The sequence below is a fragment of the Zeus faber genome, assembly GCF_960531495.2.
Source record: "Zeus faber genome assembly, chromosome: 9".
In the NCBI taxonomy this organism is placed as follows: Eukaryota; Metazoa; Chordata; class Actinopteri; order Zeiformes; family Zeidae; genus Zeus; species Zeus faber.
In genome coordinates, this window is record NC_137197.1 from 19235042 (window position 1) to 19252466 (window position 17425).

Sequence of the window (17425 nt, forward strand, 5' to 3'; positions counted from 1 at the left end):
GAGTCAACACTTGAGTCAACACTGGGTTAAAGCCTCGTAAATGACTCACTCAATAAACATTTCTTGCATCTACTTCTTACTCCTAGAACGTATACTATAGGTATTTACATGTTTTAGAGGTTTTTAAAAATGGAATGCATCATTCATTTTTGTTGATGCTGTTGGAAAAAAGAAGAGAAAGCGGAAAAACATCAAGACCTCGATAACGCAAAATATTTAACATCGCACATTTCAAAGGGAATTTGAACGCGGCGGATCCACTGAGTCGGGTCAACCGTCCCATTTTGTCTTTTATCTCCCCAAAAAAATTGGAGATAGCAGTCAGCTGCTGAGCCTCCTGAATTTGTCTCGAAGCATTTTGAAGTGGTTGAATATTTTAAATACATACTGCGCCCCCCTCCCCCCTCCCCCCAAAAAAAGTGTGTTTTCTGATTAAAATATACAAAACAAACAGAGGAAAAAGCACCTGAGCAGACAATGAGCCGCTGTCAAAGTTGATCCACTCTGGAAAAACACGACGAGGGTCGGAACACTCGGCCCGTCGAAATAAGTGATCTGTTGGGCGGCTTTGATGCGCGGCTCATCTTTTGTTAAATTCTCATTTGAAAGTGTGCTTGTTTGCAGTGCTATCGGGCATGCACATTCATTTGTTAATCTTATTGGTATAAAAAATGCATCGTGGGATTTAATATTGTAGCCCTTTTCTAAGTGGAACCGGCTCATCTGACGTGCTGAATTCAGAAGCTTCAGAGGGAGCTTTCATGTCATTTATTTTTTTGTAACAATATAGTGTCTTCAGAATAAATAAGAAATGTGACGCTTCTGCTGTCAGTTATTTTGCATCACAGTTTTATAATCGCCCAAAATGTTACAGTCATTTCGATTAACTTAGGTCCAGTGTTTTTGTTTTTGTGCTGACAACAGCAACATTTTCCTCGTACTGTACCTCGGCACTGTAGCTTTTGTACGCACGCTCACCTTTTTGTCATTATTTCTTCACGCTATCTCTTTTTCTCATCCTCTCGTTCAGGCGTCCTTGAAAGAACAGTGGAGGGCGAAGCCATTGCGCTCACCAAGGCCAAGACCCTGTACAGGTCCTGCACCAATGAGAGTGAGTCTGAGGAGATGGGAAAACACGTCCGGCCTCTTTTACAACCTATCTAGACCCGTTGATGGGGTGTGTTGCAGTTGATTTATTGGTTCATTATTATGGATTTGCTTTTATCAAGGGAGTTCTTGTGTCATGTGTTGGCGCCTAAAATCGTCAAGGTTCTTTTTTTCCGCATTGTGGATTTGTATTTAAGTCACTTCTGGTGTATATTTTCAACCTAGTACCATCCATGATGAACCGTCCCTCGGGTCAAAATTGGATCCAGAATCTGATTGATCAATATGAAATTAGGTTTATTATTCTTAATACAATTTAAAAAAAAAATAGCGGTTTTATACATCCTCAAAAAGTGTTTTTAAATTAATTAATTTAAAAAGATTAGGTATTCATTCATTGATCGATTTTATTTATTCATGTATTTGCTTCAAATTATGCTTTAAAACTGCTTAAATTGCTCATATATATTTTTTCCCCCTGGTTTCTTTACATGGGTGCTGCCTCTTATTAAGGTATAATTGAGCTCAGAGGTGGGACGCCGTTATTGAAAATGCTGCCTGACGTGTTTGAGTGGCCCATCGCCGTGGACGACTGGGAGACTGCATACGGTAAACTGCTAGAGCGGGGAAAACATCCACGGGTATTTCCCTCTTCCTTTCTTCCTATTTCACAGCTGCCTTTTTTTTTTTTCTCTCTCTCTCTCTCTCTCTCTTTCCCCTGGAAACCCCTCCAGGAAATGCGTGGAGGCTGGAGGACTCCGTCGCCAAGCTGAGCGAGAAGTACGGGACGCAGGTGGTGGTCAACTTTTTCGTCGGCATCGACGACCGGGACTCCAGCTCGCACATCATTCATGTAGGTGTGCAGCAGGGATCAGGAGGGACTCCTCTCTCACTCTTTCCCCTTCCTCCTCCTTTCTCTCTCTCTCTCTCTCTCTCTCTCTCTAAAAACGGTCTTGTTCATTTTGTCGCATATCTTTCTTGACATTATATTGGCATATATTTTTTCCAGCATAATATTGATGTACATTTTATGTTTGTTTGCATTACAATGGTGTATTTTTAGCATTGTATCACTACATTGTACATTGTGTCGTTTATTTAAGCATTTTGTTGCTATATATTGTATTTTTTTAATTGAATTTTTTAATCTTTCTTACTCTTTAACAAACTCGTCCCCCGCAAGCTTTAGCGCGGGGGTTGTTAACTGTTTTCCGGTGACACACACACAGCAACAGAATATTCACGTCCGGATGTCTGTTGTCTTGTTTTCCGTCTTTGGCGAATGGTTTTGTTTCACTCCTCTATTTTATTTGTGTTTATTTATTTTTTTCTCTTCTTCCCTTTTGCCAGTTTGACCAGCAGACGAGCCTGGGACTCTTATCCAGAGATTACTATGTCTGCACCGGACCCTACGCTGAGGTAGTTTTCGCGCGCACACACACGCACGCACACACACACACACACACACACACACACACACACACACACTGAGAAACCACAGAGCAGAAAACAGCCTCTGTGCAGAATGCATTCAGAGGCTGCAAGTGCTGATTAAAATCACGGAGGCACAACAGGGCCGATGTGATCTGGGTCCTAACCCGGACCAGATTTCCTGGCCAATCCTCACTGGATCTGGATCTGGTTTTGTTTTTTGTTTTTTTACTTCTAAGGTCCCTCTGTTTTGTATTTGAAGATAGGAAACTTATAGCTGTACTTAGCCTGCGGAGTACAGTCAACAGAGTTTTTTTGGGCGCCAAAATATATTGGGGCCCCGCTGCGGGGGCCAGTATCTGTCTGTAAATTTGTGATTGTGCAGATGCAATTCAATTAAACCGGTGATCTTACTTACTTCCAGAAAAATTATAAACTAAGATGATTGTTTTTGGGCATTATACTATATTGGTGTATATTGGTGTTAATGGTGTATTATATTATATTGTTTTATATTATTACATTATTTTGTATTTTTGTATCATTATATTGGTATGTATAATTTATTTTTAGCTTCATATTGTCATATATTGTCTTATGTTTTTTTTTTTGCATTAGTCAAATTCCTTGTATATGAAATTGTACTTGGCCAAGTAATCAGGTTGTGGTTGTGGTTGTGTCCTGGTGCAGCCGTGCAGGGCCTACGAGCAGTTCATGGTGGACCTGGCCAAGCTGATCCGCACCGACCGCGGCCTGGCCCTCAACGAGACCAGCATCAGGGAGCAGGTGAAGCGGGTCATGGACCTGGAGAGGGACATTGCCAACGTGAGCTCCACCGCCACCTTCGCCACCTTACATTTCATGCAATTGCTCCATTACAGTGTTTTTTTTCTATATATAGTATATATATACACCGATCAGCCACAACATTATTCTGTAGCTCCCCCTCGTGCCACCAAAACAGCTGTGACCCGTGGAGGCATGGACTCCACAAGACCTCTGAATGTGTCCTGTGGTATCTGGCACCAAGACGTTAGCAGCAGATCCTTTAAGCCTGGAAGTTGCGAGGTGGGATGAGGCCACCTTCTTCCATTGCTCCGTGGTCCAGTTCTGACGCTCAAGTGCCCATTGCAGGTGCTTTGGCCACTGGACATGGGTCAGCATGGGCACTCGGACTACTGTACCTTTTTAAAGGTGCAGTGTGTAGAATTAAGTGGCAGGAGGTTGCACATCGCAACCACCTGAACACCCCTCCCCATGCCGGTGCAACATGGCGGCCTCCGTGAAGCGTAACCGCTAATGTAGATAAAATTTAGCTCATTCTAAGGTAATGCAAGCACAACCGTTCTTATTTTCATGGGATTATACGCAAATTAAAACATACTTGTGAATATAATACTCCACTTGCCATTTCTTTCTTGCAAGTCTGTTCTGTAAATTCTACACGCTGCACCTTTAGAATACTATAGGGGATATAATAATAAACAATGATTTGGACTCCATCATCATCTATCATGAACAGTATGATACAGATAAAGTCTCCAAAAAGGAATACTTGGAAAAGTTTACTTAAGTTTACAAAATATTTGTACTTTATTGTGTTTTATGACAGAGGGATGGTCTTTTTCTGGGCCAAAGTAGTTTTTTCTCTTATGACGGTGATTCAGTTTACAGTATAAACCAACTCTGCTGCAGTAGCGTCGGCACAGGTTATAGTTTGGGTGGGCCAGCACAAAATTGGGTGGGCCATCTTTTCCCAGAGAAACAAGGACTTATAAAAACTTAGAAGTAGAAAAAGATCAAACATAGACAGACAGCGCCATTTTTGCGCCGCTTTGCAATTCTGCATATTACAACCGTAAAGACTGGTCTTCTAAATGAAAAGAACGTGTTTAAGTCGAGGAGCGTTGGCAGCCGGGGGAAATGGATTTGATGGGGGGGAAAAAAAATCTGGGCAGACCTCCTGACTTCCCCAACACTTCATTCGTGATGAATGGGGATCACGTTGGAAACGGTCGTTTGCTTCGGCAGGGCTCGTCTCAGCCAGAACAACGGGGAGACTCCGCTTTCCACCAAACTGTTCCCTTCCTCCACCCTGCGCCGAGAAATCACCTTTCATTCTTGAAAGAGAATTTGACGGAGGAGGAGCCCACCTTCTTCCCCCGCTGCCAGACTGCACTCCTCCCCGGAGCGGCCGATCCCCTGGCGGGGCGAGCTCCACCGCACGCCGGCGAGTGAGCTCCGCCCGCCCCAACCCCCCCGCCTCCCACGGCACTCGCTGCGACCACAACAAACAAACTCAACCAGAACAATGATCTCACACAACGCAAAACACAAAATAAACACCGCGTTCATAGGGAGGAGAGAAGAGAGAAAGAAGAGGGAAAAGCTCTCTCACGCTGTGATGGAGGTTCATCAACTGCAGATGAATCGGCGCCTGGGCCCCGGCGAGCAACCAATCCGGCACCGGCGGCGACCTCCTACAACTTTTTTCAAAGGTTCCGTTTTAGAACGGAAGACAAGTTAAACGCACGCACAGCAAGTCAGCGACGAATGAAGTTGATATTTATTTACTTTTCCAACGTATGTTTTTATCTTTTTTTGCAAGAAAATGTCTATTGTGTGGAAGGTAGTGATGTGGGTGGGCCAGCGCCGCCCATGCCACCGCTCGACTGTGTCTGACTGTTGTCCACCTCCACCAAAGTCTCCAAAGTCCATGTGTTGCTGCTCAGTTTTTCTTTCCAGATCTGCAACAACAATCTCCTGTTTCCCCTTCACTGCACCGCTGGCGTTTTGTCTTTTTTTTTTTTTTTACAAGGCCGCTCTAGCGCTGACATTTACAGTCCTGGGCTGAATCCCCCCGGAGCTCCAGGAGGGTTTTGATTCTGTTGGAGATGCATCTGGACCTCCACACTCTGGCTTTGGTTTTCCTCGCTTCGGACCTCCAACCGTGCTACCCCCCCCCCCCCCCCCCCCCCCCCCCCCCCCCCCGGCTTCATCTTATCTCCTTGGATATGACTCTCTATCTCTCTCCCTTCTCTCTCTTTCCCCTTCCTCTCTGCCACTTCCTCTCTACTGTCCCCCAGGCCACCGACACTCCGGAGGACCGTAACAACCCGGTCCTCCTCTACAACAAGATGGAGCTGAATGATCTCATCACCAACTTCACCCTGGAGGTCGAGTCACAGGTGAAGACGAGGCAAACACTTCACCCGTCAGAAGGCAGTTTGGTTTTACTCACTTTATATGCCTTTCATTCACTCCCCACCCCGATGTCTCTCTTTCCGTACTCGTCCCTTGGGGCTTGTTGTCCTGAAGGTCTTCGACTGGAGCTACTTTACAGCCAAAATCATGGACACCGTCAACATCAGCGTTCCCAACACGGAGAAAATCATAAACTACTCCCCCAACTACTACAGGCGACTCAACCCCGTTCTGGCTAAATACACAAAGAGGTGTGTGTGTGTGTGTGTGTGTGTGTGTGTCTGTGTGTGTGTGTGTGTGTGTGTGTGTGTGTGTGTGTGTGTGTGTGTGTGTGTGTGTGTGTGTGTGTGTGTGTGTGTAAGTGTGTGTGTGTGTGTGTGTGTGCGTGTAAGTGTGTGTGTCTGTGTGTAAATAAATTGAGATGTATGTCTTTTGACATACATTTATCTCTTTTCCAGGGATCTGCAGAACTACATGGTGTGGCGTTTCGCTATGAACATGGTGGTGGGCCTGAGCCGGGCATACAAGGACACCAGAAAAGCCTTCCGCAAAGTATGGAACCGGCAATTAGCATACCACGCTGCAACTCAACCTACTTCTGTTTATTTAATCCTGAGCGTTCTCCAAACTATTGTCAATACCCTCCCCTGCCCTCCCCACCTTCCTCCCTCCTCCACGTCCTCCTCCTCCTCTCCTTCCTTATGCACCACTTCCTCTCTTTATTTTCTCGACATAATGTGTGTAAATTACTTTTCGGTGGGTCAGTGCTTTTGATTTTTTAATGTATTTACTTATTTCCTTGGCAGGCTTTGTCTGGTACCACATCAGAGGTGTCCGTGTGGCGCCAGTGCGCTGTTTACGTCAACAGCAACATGGACAACGCTGTGGGGAGGCTGTACGTGGAGGAGGCCTTCTCCGGGGAGAGCAAGAACCTGGTGCGTAGCAATGGAAGGATGGATAGATAGACAGATGGATTGATGGATGAATGATAACTAGAGTTGCACGCCGTCATCTCAAGCAGTGACATGCTTGTCTGTGACCAGGTGTGCACTGCTGTCACATGACCGTTGTGAAGATGAGGAAATGCAGCATTTTTACTAACTTCTTCTCCAAAAATTGAGAGATTTTGATCAAACTTGGAGGACGGCATGTCGGAACTGCCCCAAATCCAAATTTTTTTTTTGTCCGTCGGTATGTTGGTTCCATGACATCAATAGACTACTGACGTCAATTTTTCATGAACAAAAACAGGACAGGAGGCGCCCCCTTCCGGGCTGGACCCCTGATAATAATAATAAAAATAAATATAGCTGCTATATATAGGTTACAGTGTAATTCTATGAATTCTCGGGCGGTGTTTGCGGCTATGGGTGGGTTTCCTACGCCTTAACTAACAGTCGTTATCATTCTGAAGTAGGGCTGCATGATTATGGCTAAAATGTTAATCACGATTATTTTAGTCAATATTGTGATCACGAGTATTTATCACTATTTTTCAACCATTTTGGAGCACACTTCAAGACTTCAAATGTAGAGGATTTACACATAATTAAATAAATTGTGTGTCAAAAAACACAAAAAAAGAATGAAAACATTTAGAAACACATACACCACAAATACATGTTCCTTGTATTACGTAATTGCTTATGGTTATTTTTGCTGGTAATCATAATTCAGTAAGATTGTATACATTGATATCTCTGGAATGTCTATAAATTCTGACAGTTATGTTATTGGGTCAACTTGCGCATGCACAGTGTGGCACCTCAGTGAGGTTGCGATTGTTGATCACAAACTTCTTCCACAATACTGAACCGATCTGGATGAAACTCGAAGGACGCCATTTTGGAACTGCCCCAAATACAAATCTTATCCAGGTTGTCTGTGAGCGCGGTGGATCCATGACATACATAGACTACTGATGTCAGTTTTTCATTAAAAAAAGCATTAACAAGCAAAAACATTAACTCTTGCAGCTTCGGGGCTGGACCCCCGATAATAATAATAATAATAATAATAATAATAATAATAATAATAATAATAATAATAATAACAAAAATAATAATAATAATAATAATAATAATAATTATTATTATTATTATTATTATTATTATAACTATAATAATAAAATTTTATTTAAACTGTGGTATTTTCCAAAACAACATTACAAAGCATCATAAGGAATAAATCATAATTATGAGAGAAGAGATGCGATGATTATACAGTACATGGAGAATCTTTTTTTAAATAAACAAGCACGTAGGTAAAACAGAAATTGGGAGAGAAATATCATATAAGGTATATAAATATCGAACAAAACAAATAGAGATAAATCAGTCCAACTAATCAAAATCAATTTAAATGTTTTCTAGTAAAAAGCTTGTTTTCAGAATCACATGACAGAAACAGACAGTTACATACTAGAAAAAAGGGGTTTTGCTTTTCTTTCCTTTCTTTTTGGCATCCAACCTCGGTGTGTGTGCTCCCGGGTGTTGGCGGAGTGCAGTGTTTTAGGAAGGGGGCTGCTGATGCAATGTGGCGCTGGAATGCTCCCATGGGCTCGCCGGGCTTTCACAGAACTGTGGGTGAAAAAGGTCTGACAGGTTTTATGGCAGAACACCTCTCAGACGGCAATCTGTTCATCACCACACAAAACATTTGTTGGTTTTAAAAACGCTGCCACAGAAACTTTATGGAGCTGGAGCTTGAATCATCTGGCCTTTCATCCGAATATAAACTAAAGGTTTATATTTCAATATTTTTAAATGTGTGGTGACATTTGTGACTTTATCTGACTCTCTCTCCCTCTCCCTCTGTATGTGTATACATATTTATTTCTATTCATTTTCATGAGAGACTCATGTCCTGTATGCCCCACCCTCTACTCCTCTAGATGGATGAGATGATCACAGACATCAGGAAGGTGTTCATCTCCAACCTCCAAGAGCTGACCTGGATGGACGCCGAGACCAAAACGGCCGCCGAGGAGAAGGTCTGGTTCTTTGCCACGTTCTTCGGCACCATTGACCATTATCAAACCCTCCTTCTGTCTCTTCCGCTCCGTGCTTTCTATGTTTTGAAGTCAGCTTCCCCTGTCTCCACAGGCTCGGGCCATACGGGAACGGATCGGCTTCTCCGAGAACATCATGAAAGACCAGTACCTGGACAACGAGTACAAAGACGTACGTGCCCATCGTGGAGTGTTGATGTAATAGGTTTGGTTGTACGGTCGTATGAGTTCTGTCCAAAACCTTGTCAAGCCTTGTCTGGGGTTTTTCCAGATAATAAATGACCTCACTGCCTATGTGTGTGTGTGTGTGTGTGTGTGTGTGTGTGTGTGTGTGTGTGTGTGTGTGTGCGTGTGCGTGTGTTGGTGTAGCTGAGCTACAGTGCAGAGGAGTACTTTGAAAACATCCTCCAGAACCAGGAGTATCAGCAGAAGAAGCGCCTCCGGAGACTCAGAATCAAAGTCAACAAGGAAGAGTAAGACACCCCCCCCCCCCCCCCCCCTTTGCATGATTTTGGTATTTCGGGGGAATTGTGGAGAAAATAAATTGGTTCCGAGGTAGATAATCCATGGCCGTTGACTCCCTCCATCTTTATTTCCTCGTCGTGTGGAGTGTGATGGTTGTTGCATTTAGCGCAGTGCACTCACACGCTCCCACACACACTCCCACAAGCCCGGAACTGTACGCTGCAACCAGCACAGAGGAGAGGAATGCTAATATTAGTGCGGCTCCCTTCTTTCTCCGGCTACGACTAGGCTAATAATAACGTCTTTCATCAACTGTATTTCATTACCTTCTTTGTGTTTCCTTTGCCTTTACCTCGTGCAGGTGGGTGACCGGAGCGGCCGTGGTCAACGCTTTTTACTCGTCCAGCAAAAACCAAATAGGTAAATTCACACACGTACGGGAAAAATAACACACACAAACACACTTCCAATCAAACGAGCGTGTTCGTGCAGGGTTAGTGTCAATATCTAGAATGGCAGCGGTTCTGTAAAGCTCCCTGTGCTTGTTTTTCAGTCTTTCCCGCTGGTATTCTCCAGCCTCCGTTCTTCAGTAAAGGACAGTCCAAGTCTCTCAACTACGGTGGCATCGGCATGGTGATCGGCCACGAAATCACGCACGGCTTCGATGACAACGGTACAGAAAGTGTTTTTCTTTCCTTGAAAGTGATTCTCTGTCATTTGAAAACACTGTTTTTTTTCAGATGTCCTGATTGTAACATATGACCTGAATCAGCTCAATGTGCCCGCTGGATTTTGGATCATTATTAAATCACTTTACCATTTTCCACTTTTCAATTTGATATTTTCATCAGTGTCTTCATCTTCTCTCCACTGATAGTGTTTGTGCTGCCAAATAATGTTCAAAAACTATATCTGTCCTGCACGTTGCCGAAAGAAAAATACAAGTCACTGCTTTTTTATTGAGTTGCATGAGGAGTTTGAGAGCTCGGAACTGATCTCTAGATCTTTATTTGCTATATTTCATTGGAACAAAAAAGTTGTATCACATACGCCTATCAGCTACATCATTAAAACCACCACTAATAACCAATTATACTCTGTAGCTCCCCTTCGTGCCTCCAAAACAGCTGTGACCCGTGGAGGCATGGACTCCACAAGACCTCTGAAGGTGTTCTGTGGTATCTGGCACCAAGACGTTAGCAGCAGATCCTTTAAGTCCTGCAAGTTGTGAGGTGGGGCCCCCATGGATCAGGCTTGTTGGTCCAGCACATCCCACAGATGCTCCATCGGATCGGACCCTAACCTCGACCATCCACATGGTGTAGAAGAAAACATGATTCATCAGACCAGGCCACCTTCTTCCATCGCTCCATGGTCCAGTTCTGATGCTCACGTGTCCATTGTAGGTGCTTTTGGTGGTGGACAGGGGTCAGCATGGACACTCTGACCGGTCTGCAGCTACGCAGCCCCATACAAGCTGTGATGCACTGTGTGTTCTGACTCCTTTCTATCATAGCAGCATTAACTTTTCAGCAATTTGTTCTACAGTAGCTCTACTGTGGGATCAGACCAGAAGGTCTAGACTTAGCTCCCCATGCGCATCAATGAACCCATAGGCGCCCATGACCTTGTCACCGGTTCACCGGTTGTCCTTCCATGGACCACATTTGGTCGGTACTAACCACTGCATACCGGGAACAGCCCACAAGACCTGCTGTTTTGGAGATGCTCTGACCCAGTTGTCTAGCCATCATTATTTGGCCCTTGTCAAAGTCGCTCAGATCCTTACGCTTGCCCATTTTTTCTGCTTTCAACACATCAACTTCAAGAACTGACTGTACATTTGCTGCCTAATATATCCCACCACTTGACAGGTGCCATTGGAACCGATGATCAATGTTATTCACTTCACCTGTCAGTGGTTTTAATGTTGTGGCTGATCCGTGTAGATATCCATTATGGAATGGGAACCACATTCAGGACACCATTCCGAGTTCTTGAAGCTTTGGTGTAGACGCCATCATTTAAGCTGAAAATTTGTGTTCTGCTCAGATTCATGACAGAAAAAATTGATCTTTTCCAGGTCGTAACTACGACAAGGACGGGGACCTGAAGGACTGGTGGACGACCAGCTCCACCCAGAAGTTCCTGGAGCTCTCAAAGTGCATGGTGGACCAGTACGGCAACTTCTCCTGGGACCTCGCCCACGGACTCCATGTGGGTTTCCCTCCATTGCCTCCACTCCACCTCCACCTCCGCTTTTCATTCAGCAAAATGTGAACACTCTGCTTTCACTTTAGTATGAAACTTTTTTTGACATTGCCATTCTTCCTGCCGTGGCATTCCTTTGCTCTTTTGCCCTTTTCAACCTTCTGGTTTCTTCTCATTCCCTTCGTTTTGCTGTCTCATCTGTTCTGTGACAGAGCTTTTAAATCTTTGTGTTGCCGTGTCTAGCCTTACCCGTCTCCCCTCCACTTCTTTTGCCTCCTTATCCTTGTGACATATTGCTTTGAACGGTAGCTTTTCTTTCATCCTCTGGGAGTAAAAATGGCTCCCTCGTGCCCACAGAGTAATAAAAGGTTTCTGCTGCCGTCGTCTGTGATTTGCTGAAAAACCGTAAAAAGTTACGGGCCACCCGCCATCTACTCTCCACAGACTTTCTTGCTTTCTTTTTTTCTTGCTGTATTTCTTTTATTCTTTTTTTTAATTTTCATTGTTTTCCTTTACAGTTAAATGGAAACAACACCCTGGGAGAGAACATTGCTGACAACGGAGGGATAAGACAAGCATATCAGGTAAAAGGCAAAAGTTACAGTTACAAATTGCGATGTCAAGGCAAGTTTATTTGTACAGCACATTTCATACCCAAGGGTAATTGTAAATGCTTCACAAAAGATATTAAACAAAAGCAAAGAAGACCAAAAGCATAGAAATAAAAGACTAAATGCAGATTAAAAAGCCGTCATATAATCAAAAATCATAGATCATCCATTTTAAACAGCCCTACATAGGGTGACCATATTTTCAAACCCCCTAACCGGGACCCTTAAGGGAACCGCACGTTCATGCATGCACACATGTATGCACTTATGCATGCATCAAAGGCGTTATCATCAGGATGGGGGACAATAAACAAAAAACAATAAACCCCACTGTCTCTAATCTTTTTTTATTTATTACTATTAATATATTATATTATAATATTATATTATTATATATTATTATATTTGTTGTTATTATTATATTAATTATTATTATTATTATTATTATTATTATTATTATTATTATTATTATTATTATTATTATGTTTGACCATCTTAATATTATCTTTTATGTCAGCATTTCCAAAAATGTACTCTTGCAGCGTGTTCAGAACACAGCATTTTCGTTGCCCAGTATACCTCCTGAATACCTCCTGTTCTGGAGGCCTCTAGAAAAAACTGTCTGTGTCTGACAGGTTCTGTCAGACAGAGCCACAAGGAAGCTTATGACACTTGTGGCTGACAGTGCTTATGATAGGCTACCAACAGCCTTAACAACGACACATTGATTGATTGACACACATACTGTACGGACAAATCAGTGTTGAATTCAGACGTGTGGTGCATTGTTTGTTTGTTGTTCGGATTAGGTAATGAGTGGGGCAGAGCATGATAAACGTCTATGTAAGTGCTCAAAACAAGTGTAATATTTGTAGCAGTTCCGCCTACAGCCCGAGTGGTGTTTTCGGGGCCCTCCAACACAGAAACACAGGCAAAGATGTTCCAAACACACCACTTAATTGTAGAGAGTGGCAAGATGCCTCGAGCAGATGGACTTATGTCATGACAGGCTCTTCCCGTGTGTGTGTGTGTGTGTGTGTGTGTGGGGATGGGTGATTTACCTGTTGCTCGTTGATTGCTCAGGTGTACAGCCACCCCATATCTTGGGCCAAATTACCTAGACCCAAGACATGTGGCTGCTTAAACTAAACCATCCCCCCTTGCCCCACCAACAGAGAAAAAAAATTAACACACCACCCCCACAACACATTATTATTATGATTATTATTATTATTATTATTATTATTATTATTATTGTTTTAATTGTGGTAAAAACCGGGACAATTTGGTAGTGAATGTTGAAAACCGGGACATTTCAGTGTTTTACAGATATTTGTCGGGACTCCGGACACACAGCTTGAAACTGATTCAATCACGGACAAACCCGGACATACAGTCACCATAGCCCAATGAATGTTGGCTCTCCACCCCAACTAAAAGCTCAATAGCACTTTTACTACATTCATGGGAATAGAAGTCTAAAAACCGATAACAAAGATAAAAAGTTTAAAGTTCCATTTAAAACAGGCTGATTATTCAGTTGCAAATATAAATGTTTTGAGCCTGGATCTAGACAACTGATGAGAGAACGATTAGTCTGCAGTGTCTTGCTTTCATCTGTAACAATAATTAATGTCTCCTTATTTAGCTTTTCTCGATTGAGGATGATATTGCCCAAAGAAAAAGTTAACGTAGATATGTTTAAGTTATGGTAAATGGGGTGCATTTATATAGCGCTCTTGTCGTCTTACAAGTCTAAGCGCTTTACAGTGCATACCTCACATTCACCTGTTCACACACACATTCAAACGTCGATTGGCGCGGCCGCCGAGCAAGGCGCACCGCAGCTCAAAGAGAGCAGTTAGGGGGTTAAGTCTCCTACACAAGGGCACTTCAGCTTGCTACCAGGAGGAGCCCGGGACCCAATCAACAATCTTCCAATACTCCTGAGCTACTGCTCCTACATAGTGAAATGTCAACTATAACAGCCCTTTTCACTTGTCGAGTGCGGTGCTGGTATGATCTGTGGATGTCTGGCCCTCATGCATGCCATGACCAGACTCAATTTGGTTTAAAAATTGCTTCAACGTACCTTAGACTTAGGAAATATGCCTTTAATAAAACACCAGGCAAGAAGAGTGAAAGAAAAGAAGTAAGTGTGAAATTAAGTATTGAGCTGTTTGTCACAGGCCTACCACAACTATGTGAACATGCACGGAGAGGAGCCTCCGCTGCCCGGCATCAATCTTTCCCACAACCAGCTCTTCTTCCTGAACTTCGCTCAGGTGAGGACAGTGTTGATGATAGATGGATAGATGGATGGTTGGTTGGTTGGTTGAAAGGGTGGTCGGTTGGATGGATGGAAGGATGCCAGATGGATGGAAGGATGGATCGTTGGTTGGTTGGTTGGTTGGTTGGATGGATGGATGGGAGGCTGGTTGTAAGGGAAGTCATGGACTTTTCCCACAACCAGCTCATCTTACTGAAATTCATTCAGGTAAGGACAGTAATGGATAGATGGATGGGTGGATGGATGGATGGACAGATGGTGAATGGGTGGAGGGAGGCATGATGGATGGTGGATGGATGGGTGGATGGATGCATGGATTGGTGATTGGAGAGCTGGATGATGGATGGATGGATGGATGGATGGGTGGATATATGGATGGATGGGTTGGTGGGTGGATAGATTCATGAATTGTGGGATGAAGGCATGGATGGATGGCTCGATAGATGGATGGATTGATGGATGGATGGATGGATGGATGGATGCATAGTGGATGGATAGATGATGGATGGATGGATGGATAGACACATGGATGTATGGATGGATGGGTGGACGGATAGACGGACGGGCAGACAGACAGACAGATGAATGGATGGGTAGATGGGTGGATGTTTGGATGGATGGGTGGATGAATTCATAGTCCAGCATTTGGTGAAATCACCAGTATTGATGGACTGATTTTCTCCAGGTGTGGTGTGGAACACACCGACCAGAACAAGCTGTGAATTCCATCAAGGTGAACGTGCACAGTCCCGGCGAGTTCAGGTACGTTCATGATATCAGTAATTTTCTACCAATCAATTAATCAATCAATCAATCAATCAATCAATCAATCAATCAATCAATGTAGCTTAATAAGTTTAAAACACCTCAAACATTGATCAAAATCTTGAAATTGTACCAAGTTGTCGGGCAACAGGAGTGCTACCACTGAACTCTAATTTAAGTAAATGAAAATGATTTGAAACTATTAACCCAAATTACAGAGGCATAAGAAATTTGGAAGGTATATATATATATATATATATGTGACATTGTTTACCAAGGTCCCTTAAACTAGAGATTCTAGTTTCGAATCAATATTCCGACTCCGACCTTTTATTTAGTCAGTAGTCAGTCATGTAATAAGCAGGATAATGTACAGCCAGCCAGTCATTATCAAAAAAGAACCTCCTTCCAGAGTGATACAAGATCCAGATCAGCCCAGGGGTTATTATGCTATAACGCCCAGCTGCCTGTACATTATCCCTGACATATCTAATATACGTCTTCTAATAAAAACGTCTACGTGGTGCGTTGCAGGGTTTTGGGCTCACTCCAGAATTTCCCAGAGTTTGCCAACGCCTACAACTGCAGGAAGGACAGCACCATGGTGGCCAAGCATATCTGCCGCGTGTGGTGATCCACGGGCCTCCTCCGGGGGGTCCTGGCTTTTGGGGGTTTTGAGCCTGTCGCCTTAAAATTCCTCCTGACTACCGGTGAAACCCACACGGGGCTGGGGTGTGGGGGGCGGGGGGGTTGTCAGACGCCCCCACCGCCCCCCTCCCCCGCTCCCCAGAACCTCCAGTGGGCCGGACGTGGAACCAGTGGAGTGGAACTGCAGAACTCCAGTCCACTCGGAGTGGAAACTGTGGACCGTTCAGTCACCACCTCATTAGAGTCAATCATGCTCCCTCACGTCTAACAAATAGCCCAAAAAAGAGCTGTTTGTTTCCTTTTTGTCTTTTAAAAAAAAAAATTCCTTTGCTTTAATTATGAATCATTAATTTTATTTTTACGATTTTCACATGAAGAGAGAAAACCAATCCACCAACAACCAAACATATAGATATATATCATAGATATATCTATATCGATAAAGACATCGATATAGATATATCTATATCAATATATCTACATATCTATGATGCACAGAAGTCTGTTGAAATTTTCAATATGAGTACAATTTAATGTACTTATAACATACTATGGTTTAATCAATGAGGACAGTAAATTAGGTTACTGGAGGTAATTTATTTCTAGATAGGTGCAATATTTAAGAAAAAAAAAGATTAAAAAAAATCTAGAAATTATTCACACAATAAAAAAACCCAATGTATTTACACAAATAAGTATAGTGTGTAGAAAAAAAAAAATATATATATATATATATATATATATAAATTTTGCAAAGTTTCGCAATTTGTCCTTTCTGAACAATAATATCAATATAATAAAATAACAAGAAAAAAAAAATTGTTTCGCCTTTAAGATGACAGCAGGTCAATTGACAATATATTATCATGAAGATTAAGCCGACAATCGACAGAAACAATGGCTACGAATCATCTACATTTCTTCCTCATTGAGCCGTGTGTTTGTGTCTGTTTATATATGTGTGTGTATGTGTCTGTAATGTCAAAAGTGGTGAATGTATAATGGTATGCCTTACACAACCATGTGTGTGTGTGTGCGAGTGCATGTGTGTGTGTGTGTGTGTGTGTGTGTGTGTGTGTGTGTGTGTGCGAGTGCATGTGTGTGTGTGTGCATCTGTATATGTGCGTGTGTGTGTGTTTGTGTGTGTGTGTGCGTGCAAACATGGAGAGTGGAAATCGTTTAAAAAAAATAAAAGTCATCATATTGTCGTCACAAAACAGACCTGTGCTGATTCATCTTTTCTGTTGCTTTATTTTCAATGTGTGATTTATCGGTTTTGATTTTTAAATTGTAATTTTCTTTTTTTTTATTCTAATCTTGAAGGAGCAATAGACAACTTTTTCTTTGCTTTAACTTATCATTATGAAGTAAGTGTTGATTGCACAGTGTAATGGCTATAGAATAATGACACCGCCGGCATTTAGATTGGTTTCCTTTCAGCCTTGTTATCACTATGCAATATGGACTTCAACCAATATGATCTCAAAATGAAGGATCGAAGTGCGTCAAACATTGTGTGGGCGGGTGGGGGGGGGGGGGGGGGTGGGTACACACGGGGCTTTTTTTGTTACAATAAATCTACAATAAAAACCCACAAAAAAAAAAAACCCACAGTGTTATTATTGGTTTTGTTTGGAGGAACGGGCACGCACAGCCGACCGCACAGTGCAGCGGCGATAGGGT

At 42.9% G+C, this 17425-nt stretch overlaps 1 protein-coding gene across 1 annotated transcript in view; it reads left to right on the forward strand.

Moving 5' to 3' along the window:
- Positions 1–17202, forward strand: part of LOC307235148 (neprilysin-like) — a 48248-nt gene extending 31046 nt beyond the window's left edge. The window contains exons 5-23 of the mRNA XM_080007143.1: positions 1031–1111; positions 1621–1716; positions 1842–1960; positions 2458–2526; positions 3229–3363; positions 5625–5726; positions 5857–5993; positions 6201–6294; positions 6549–6677; positions 8636–8734; positions 8847–8924; positions 9122–9225; positions 9579–9637; positions 9771–9890; positions 11301–11434; positions 11947–12012; positions 14229–14324; positions 15015–15091; positions 15629–17202. Of these exons, the coding sequence (XP_079863269.1) occupies positions 1031–1111; positions 1621–1716; positions 1842–1960; positions 2458–2526; positions 3229–3363; positions 5625–5726; positions 5857–5993; positions 6201–6294; positions 6549–6677; positions 8636–8734; positions 8847–8924; positions 9122–9225; positions 9579–9637; positions 9771–9890; positions 11301–11434; positions 11947–12012; positions 14229–14324; positions 15015–15091; positions 15629–15728 (1895 nt within the window). The 3' untranslated portion in view covers positions 15729–17202. The remainder of the gene's footprint in view (positions 1–1030; positions 1112–1620; positions 1717–1841; positions 1961–2457; positions 2527–3228; positions 3364–5624; positions 5727–5856; positions 5994–6200; positions 6295–6548; positions 6678–8635; positions 8735–8846; positions 8925–9121; positions 9226–9578; positions 9638–9770; positions 9891–11300; positions 11435–11946; positions 12013–14228; positions 14325–15014; positions 15092–15628) is intronic.
- The last annotated feature ends 223 nt before the right edge of the window (positions 17203–17425 follow it).